The 8,213-nt window shown below is 43.0% G+C and overlaps 4 protein-coding genes across 4 annotated transcripts; 2 read left to right on the top strand and 2 right to left on the bottom strand.

Moving 5' to 3' along the window:
• Positions 1 to 624: 624 nt before the first annotated feature.
• CCR75_008070 (uncharacterized protein) lies at positions 625 to 967 on the bottom strand (the record flags this gene model as incomplete). Its single annotated transcript, XM_067966125.1, has 2 exons — positions 625 to 756; positions 866 to 967. The coding sequence occupies 2 exons, from the start codon at positions 965 to 967 to the stop codon at positions 625 to 627; spliced, it is 234 nt and encodes a 77-aa protein (XP_067819925.1).
• An 807-nt stretch (positions 968 to 1,774) lies between these two features.
• Positions 1,775 to 1,960, top strand: CCR75_008071 (uncharacterized protein; the record flags this gene model as incomplete). The annotated part of the gene is made up of 1 exon (XM_067966126.1): positions 1,775 to 1,960. One exon carries the CDS (start codon positions 1,775 to 1,777, stop codon positions 1,958 to 1,960), a length of 186 nt encoding a protein of 61 aa, XP_067819926.1.
• A 225-nt stretch (positions 1,961 to 2,185) lies between these two features.
• Positions 2,186 to 2,371, top strand: CCR75_008072 (uncharacterized protein; the record flags this gene model as incomplete). Its single annotated transcript, XM_067966127.1, has 1 exon — positions 2,186 to 2,371. The coding sequence occupies one exon, from the start codon at positions 2,186 to 2,188 to the stop codon at positions 2,369 to 2,371; it is 186 nt and encodes a 61-aa protein (XP_067819923.1).
• A 773-nt stretch (positions 2,372 to 3,144) lies between these two features.
• Positions 3,145 to 7,966, bottom strand: CCR75_008073 (uncharacterized protein; the record flags this gene model as incomplete). The annotated part of the gene is made up of 4 exons (XM_067966128.1): positions 3,145 to 6,349; positions 6,399 to 6,598; positions 6,665 to 7,566; positions 7,624 to 7,966. 4 exons carry the CDS (start codon positions 7,964 to 7,966, stop codon positions 3,265 to 3,267), a joined length of 4,530 nt encoding a protein of 1,509 aa, XP_067819924.1. The 3' UTR covers positions 3,145 to 3,264.
• Positions 7,967 to 8,213: the final 247 nt, after the last annotated feature.

The following is an 8,213-nucleotide window of genomic DNA, read 5'->3' as shown; positions in this document are numbered from 1 at the left end:
TTGATTACTTCTACAGCTGATTAGTCTGCGGAATAAATAGACATAATGGTCTATACCTATTTATGGATAAGAATTCAGGAAATTACTATATAAAGTAATTTCCTCCAAATATTATCTACCTTTTAGATAATATTAATTAACAACCTTTTAGTGTAAATTTCATGTAACGATACACCCCGTTACACTGTTCTGTTCTCCCCGAGTCGGCCATTTCGTCCGACTCGCATTCGTAGTCGATCTCCAAAGAGGGGTCGCACTCACGTGGTTTATGACCACGTGCACCCGCAACATTAAGAGTTGCGGGAGAAGATGACACTACGGCAGACGGAACGTCTGCCACAAGAGACAATAATGCGTCGCCCGCGGCTGCCTGAACCGCAGCCGAAGGCGCCACATATTTGCATACCGCATGGACTTGTAAACCGACTCTTTTTTTTAAAGAGGGTAAAAGTAAACTGTATTTAAAATAATTAAGTACTTCTGTTCTAGCTTAATTAAATACTAATACAAAACATGTAATAACGATTTAACTATCTATCTCTTTGCGCGCGTCCATTGCTGACTGCAAATTGTCGAAATGTTTCAAATGCGCCAGGGGGTAGTTCGTCACCCCATCCGTGTTCCTCAATGACACTCGCTAAGACGTAAAAGAGGGCACTGCCGCCACTGAGCGTTGATAAAGATATAACCTATCAATTTCTGCTTAGCGCGGCTTATAGCCACTCCAATCCAATAGCAATTTGCCCACATGCTTCTCTTTATTGCATCTAACAAATGAAACTCTCAGATCACGCCCTTGTCTTTTTACCTTGATACTTGTTAATTGTACTTACTTTAACGGCATGAATTCAGTCGGCTCTCTTACCTTGATGGACTGAAGCAATCTTAGCCAACTCTTGACGTAAAAACGCCACTTGAGACCGAAAAAGAGATATGGCTGCAATTTCTTTAGGTGAAGAGATTGCATTTGTTGTGCTGAAGTACACTTAAGCTGCGACACATATTCGACGAGACAATTTTTAACGAAGTTACTATTACTTAACGTGGGTGTTTGTCAACGCTTCAAAACAAGTCTTGGAACCGCATACATATTCGTATGAGGGCGAGCGAGACCACTGGATCCGATCGCAGGATTCACCGAAAGTTGTATAGCCAGACCTCTGCTCAGTATGAAAAACAATATAAGAATTTGAAAAATAGTCTTTGGCCAGCTGTAGAAAAAGTGAGGGTCGTCTGCCTTTTTTGAAATTTCCGAGTTCGTGATATCGTCGTAATATGAAACTGGCATTCGCTGATTATTTCTTTATCTTTAAATTGTCGTCGCAGTTATGGACAATCTTTTACGCGAGTAAGTTATTTTCATTAATCTCATTAGGTACCTTAAAAAGGCCACAAATATTCGTAAGATTCTTAATTACGTTCAAAGAACACTTGTATTTCATTCGTTGCCCTCCCTGTCTATTAGCCCCTCGCATTTTCTATTTCGTAAAGACTATCTTTGGACAATCTGACTACTTTTATGCTAGCTCGCGACGCGATTCTTAAGGACTAGCACAAGAGAATGACAAGAGTATAACTTCGTCGAGTATAGAACTATTTTTCTATGTATAGGATGACAAAGGTGCCGTCCTTAACAAATCTTCTTTATAATTTGAGAAGGAATAGGTGTATAAGAGCTACAATTCCGAGTTGCAATCTTAAGAGCTCCTGCTATACGTGAGAGAAGCTCGGACATTTTCCTCATTGGACAACTTTCATCATTCCACCAAAAAAGATGCGTCTGCTGGATGTGCTCGTAGCTTTCGCGATCCTCGCTTCTACATCTCCGGCGATGAATAGCGCTGCTCAGCTTACACCATCAGTCGACTGTCTTTTAGCCCCGCTCTTTATTTCGCAGATACTATCTTTGGATAATCTGACTACTTTTATGCTAGCTCGCGACGCGATTCTCAAGGATTAGCACAAGAAGAGTATGACAAGAGTATAAAATCGTCGAGTATAGAACTATTTTTCTATGTAGAGGATGACAAAGGTGCCGTCCTTAACAAATCTTCTTTATAATTTGAGAAGGAATAGGTGTATAAGAGCTACAATTCCGAGTTGCAATCTTAAGAGCTCCTGCTATACGCGAGGGAAGCTCGGACATTTTCCTCATTGGACAACTTTCATCATTCCACCAAAAAAGATGCGTCTGCTGGATGTGCTCGTAGCTTTCGTGATCCTCGCTGCTACATCTCTGGCGATGAATAGCGCTGCTCAGCTTACACCATCAGTCGACTATCTTTTATCCCCTCTCTTTATTTCGTGGATACTATCTTTGGATAATCTGACTACTTTTATGCTAGCCCGCGAAGCGATTCTAAAGGACTAGAACAAGAGTATACAAGAGTATAGTATTGTCGTTAGTATAAAACTATTTTTCTATGTAGAGGACAAGCTGCCAATCTTAAGAAAACCTTTATAATTCGATCAGGCTAGGTGAGTATGAGCTATCAATTCACAATTGCAATCTTAAGAGCTGCTGCTATACGCGAGGAAAGCTCGGACATTTTCCTCATTAACCAACTTTCATCATTCCACCAAAATAGATGCGTCTGCTTGACGTGCTCGTTGCTTTCGTGATCCTCGCTGCTACATCTTCGGCGATGAATAGCGCTGCTCAGCTTACGCCATCAGTCGACACACAATTGGCCGACAGAAAACATTCTACCGAGGATGTACGACGAAAATTACGAGGTTTCAATCCGATAACGTATCTAAGTCTCAAAATCAAGGAGAACGTTGCCAAGAAGGTATTGTCCAAGGTTTTCAGTTGAATAAAGATAGGGAGCCGGTAGCCCCTTCTGGTATTGTCACCCCCCCCATACTGTATTGAATAAAATGTCATATAAAATATTTTCTCTGTATAGCTCATTATTCAACTGCATCGAAAAATCAATAGTTATTCCTTTTAGAATCGTCTTTAGATTGCCCTTTTGGCCTTTAAAACATCATCCCGTAGAATACATTAGGAAATCGCTACAGTCACACACCCTAATTATCTACGTGCGAATAGTGTAATAGGTGTGAGTGCCCCTGGGCACATCAGACGGATATTTAAAGACGACTCGAAGGAAATAACTGTTAATTTTGCGATATAGCGGTATAATAAAATGTTTATGCTGTCATCGTTAATCTGTAGTTTTTATTTAATCAAAATAAACAGATGGCAATCCCAAAATGGTGCGCTAACGACACAGAAGAACGAGTTTCAAGTGAAGTTGTTCACATCTCCCCGAGTATATTACGCGATATTGGCTTCATCTGTGATAAGTGGTGACGTGGACTAGGACGAAATGAAAGACTCGCTTCATTGGAAACAAGCGCTTCAATGTCACTACTAGCTGCATCTTGCCGAAGTATGGAAATTTTGACAGCTTCGGTTGATCTTGGTATAGGAGTTGTTGTACCTTGTTCAGGATCTGGTTCAACGGGAGTAGCGACACTTGCAGCAAAATGTCGAAGTGTTTCAACTGCGTCAGGAGGTAATTCGTAACCCCATCCGTGTTCCTCAATGACACTCGCTAAGACGTAAAAGAGGGCACTGCCGCCACTGAGCGTTGATAAAGATCCAATCAGTATCAATTTCTGCTTAGCGCGAGTTATAGCCACGTTAATGCGACGCCAATCCAGTAGCAACTCGCCCACGTGCTTCTCTTTATTGCATCGAACAAATGAAACCAAAATCACGTCTTTGTCTTTACCTTGATACTTGTCAATAGTACTTACTTCAATGGCATGAATCCAGTCGGCTTTCCCACCTTGATAGACTGAAGCAATCTTAGCCAGCTCTTGACGTATTATCGCCACTTGAGACCGAAAAGGAGATATGACTGCAATCTCTTCAGGTGATATTGAACCCAACACGAGACTTGCCACAAGTCCAGCGATTACTTGCGCCTCTCCGACATTTTCCATGCGTCGACGGCCACTCATACAATTCTGTGCATTACTGGAGCTCTCTTCTGTTGCTTGACCCATAGCATCCGTATTTAAAAACACGACCCCTTTATCATTAGTCAAAACTTGCATGGGCCACACGGATGTTTGTGCCACTGTTTCTTGGCACAGCCACTTTAGCTGAAGATGATTTGAGGCAACACGATCATTCCCACATTTAAGCTTGTCGCCGTACACGAGTCGATTCGCCAGCAACATAATATCTCGATTCATTCGGTATTGATACGACAACTGCTGAGTCGCTTCTGGATGAGCTTCAGCTAAGCGCCGAAATAAACTTACGTCCATGCCTGCTTTGCGAGCCTGGGCGTTTGCCACAAGTGGTGGAAGCTGATAATGGTCTCCAACAAGAACAAATGTATCCGCACAACGCAATGGGCCCAATACAATGGGCTGCGTAATTTGAGAGGCCTCGTCAACGATGCAGAAATCAAATCGACGCTTTGTGAAAAGCACATGGCTATTGACACTCAAACATGTGCATCCTACCAACTTTGAATTAACCAATTTAGCCTCCATGGCGCTAACGCGTGAGATGTTTTCGCGCTCAGCTTGACAATCAAGCGTATAGTCTGCAATCCTCGGGTGCACTTGAGTTTTGTTGCCTATACGAAGTATTGGAATATGAAACGCAAGCAGCTTTAATAGCAAAGTGTCTACAGCTGAGTGAGTGTAGCTCGTCACGAGTACTGAAAATCCAAGAAACAGTAACACCCGAACGGTGTAAGCAATTGTCGCGGTTTTGCCTGTTCCCGGCATTCCTAGCACCAGAGCGTAATCGAGGGAGCTCACTACACGTTGAACGGCCCGCTGTTGATCAATATTCAAAGTATAGAAATCATCCAGCAACGATTCACCTTGTGGCGCTTCACTACTACTACAATTCGCAATATCTTGGCAACGCTGCGTTATGAGATCGACAACACTGCAAGATTTAAAATATGGACAAGCAAGGTGTACGATTAAGTTTCGCCTTCTGGTATCACCTTCACCTGATATGCTATTATCGCCATTTTCACGACCTTCTGATGTAATAAGTGCGGACATTTGCATCTTCAGTTCCGGCCGATTATCCAATGCTGTCCCAGCTGTAATGGCCTCCGGTGGCGTTCCGATAAATAATTGAACAAGATTTCCTCTTGCATGTCTTAAGCCACTTAATATCGTATCTTTATCCAGCCTCCACGTAAACTCTTTTCCAACAGCAGATTGACCAAGTTTTACGACGGATGGAATGCATTGACGGGACTCGATGGTGATTAGTCCATGCTCAATCTTGCTAACTGTAGCACGAGACACGTGTACTAACAAGGTCTTTTCGTCTAGCGATTCGGCCGACAAAATAACGCGCTCGTCTACTCGAAAGTGGATGCCAGCAAACGAAGTTGGTCGTGCAGCTTTACCGTCAAATTTTGTGTCTTGTCGTCTTCGATCGCGGACAAATCTCAAAATTCGTTTCGCACCCGATTTTGATGGTGCAGGTGCGTCCGATACCAATTTAAGATTGGCTATACATGTGCTGCTTTCCAGAGCTTGCTCGCGTTGCCAACCGACTTGAAGCCATAGTGCCCGAAGATTCTTCTCGGCGTACTGCTGTTCTAAATCAACAAGACGAGTCCAGTGCTTGAAATAATTAAAATCTGCTTCTTTTAGGTGATTCGTCATCAAAGTAAAGAAATCGCCAAGCCCACTTGATTCTTCCGTGCCATTTTCAGTCGCTGCATGGTGTAATACGCATTCATCAACCTGAAAACAACGCTCGCATTCTCGGCGTTTGCGAATCATTGGCGGGTACACCTGAGCAGACGCAGAACCACTGAATGACTTAACTTTAGCCATTGCACTTGCAAAATTGTTTCGGGCCATAACGAGACCACGAACGTGAGAAGAATTTACTGAGATGCGATTCGTTTCAATAGGCGGAACATAGACAAGTAGTCCATCCTGACAGCGTTGACGATAGCGCTCATTTAGTAGTAATGTATACAAAATAACTTGACCCTGATGCTCTAACGCGGCAAATTTTTTGCTCCCTGTTTTCAGCTCCAAGGGGAAAATTACGCTTTCAGTTTCTTCACTTCTTCTCTTCCCTAATGATACAATATTTCCTTCAATCGACGCATCTGTGGCACCTTTAAGCCCCCATTTTATCGACCACATCATTTCTTCCGTAGATATCACGCGACTCACATGTATTTTTTTCGATACATTGTTAAGCGTCGTCTCGTTTAAAAGTGTACCAGATCCGAACATGGCCGCGCTAATCCACGATCGAAAGTCTTCGATAACCCTTTCAAGCTCAAAAAAGGCATCTTCTTCATTTATTCCACACTCCACAAGACCTAAAATACTATTCAAATATCAGGCAATTATTTTAAATTCGCGTACAAGTGACGTACTTGGTTTGTACAATTTGTGTTGCTGCTTCGTAAAGGCCTCGAGTTTTGTCCAAGCCGTTCAACAATGCAAATTCAAACAACTCATGCTTCAAAGTCCCTAAAAATGCCTTTTTATTCATCACCCCAGCAACCGCTAATGTCTCCTGAACAACTGCTCGTCGCAAGCACCCAAAACTTGTAGTCACTCTTGTGGGGGATACCTATCATGATGCATATGCCCCCCTTTAGTTCACGAGCATGGCAATAACAAATAATTAATTCCATACCAATATATCCGGATGCACGACCACAAGATTTTTGGCTTTATCTACCCAAATCTGCTCCTGTCTTCCTTCCTCACTTTTTTCCTTGAATTGCTCTGTAAAGATAAGATTGATTGTATCACCTGCATCCACAGTCAGCTCATACCAGTCGTCTTGTAAAATTGCTTCGAGTTGCATCTCTTGATTATCTAATAGACGCAATACGAGCGAGCGATTAACAACGTTACGGTCTACTTCAAGCACTAAATAGCGCATGTAATTGTCACAAGCTTCGCCATGCATTGATCGCACCCCTAATGTGAAAGGAGAAACTTCAGGAATGATTGGAAGCTCGTGCTTTGGCTTGAGGGACACTACTGACGGCACAGGCCGTGGAGTCAAAGCAAACGGTTCGCAATCAGTCTGTGACTGTTGACATGTAGCTTCCGCGTGGTTTCTTTGGCTCTGGAGTTGGTCTAATAATGCCCAGGATTCATCCGTCAGATCGTCAAATGGATCTGAATCGATCACGATCTTTTTTGCAATTAGATCTTGTGTCTTGCTGCCCTCTTGCTCTTGGATAGCCTTCAGTGCTTTGACCACTTCCACATGTCGAGGGCGTTCCTGCGTCGTACTTGCCTCTTGAGTTCCTGTCGAGGAATAACTTGACACTGACGTAAAGCAAACGTCTTCCATCAGCGCTGCAGCTCCCATTTGAAGCGACTTGTTCACATCCGCGCATTGGCCACGATTCGGCAAAATTTTCGACTTCGTTAAGCCATCAGGACTCGCGTATTTCTGTTCCATCTGATCAAGCACATGAAATAGCTCGTCTTGGGAGTCGCTTTTCTCCCGCGATCTTTTCGAAGTTGAAGTGACCGCCTTCTGATTTACGTCTTCACTTGGGTATGGACAGCAACTTGAAGCTAAAGGAAACCTTTTATTAGAAATATTGACAACAAAGTTTTTTTTTTAAAAAACACCTTTCTCGTCGTCCGATGGTTCGGTCTTCTCACGCGCGCAGACTCGTTTTCGACCTAATTTAATGTCATCTTTACTATTAGAAGGAGGTGACTGCTGACTCGCGCGTGCCAGTCGCCCAACAAATCCCTGCATCTCCCTTCGGACCGCCATTTTGCCAGTACCCGACACTTTGATTTGCTTGTCCGCGGGCGAGTCGTTCCACACAATCTTAGCCTCATTGCCAACCGAACCAGTGTTTTTATTGGCAACGGATGACAAGGAGCTTGACTTTTTATTAGTGCGTTTTGTCGAGCTCGACTCGCGGCGCCGCCGCTTGCGCTTGGGCGTACGCGCCGAGTCCATTTGTTTATATCAAAGTGGCAGCACTATTTAACAATTTTCTCGCAAAGGGCAACAATCTGGCGTGACAAGGAGCGCAATTTTTATAAATATTAAGATTGATTAAATTCGTATTTAGTTTTTGATTACGAAAATGTAGTTTATTTTCTTGTGATGCATCAGTCCTATAAAATAGCATTTTTTAAACAATTGCCCCCTTCTGTCACATTAATTATTTGACACGGACAAAATTCATATTTTAGAAGGGGGA

The sequence above is a fragment of the Bremia lactucae genome, linkage group LG4, assembly GCF_004359215.1.
Source record: "Bremia lactucae strain SF5 linkage group LG4, whole genome shotgun sequence".
Classification (NCBI taxonomy): Eukaryota; Oomycota; class Peronosporomycetes; order Peronosporales; family Peronosporaceae; genus Bremia; species Bremia lactucae.
This window is presented reverse-complemented; position numbering and strand designations above follow the sequence as displayed.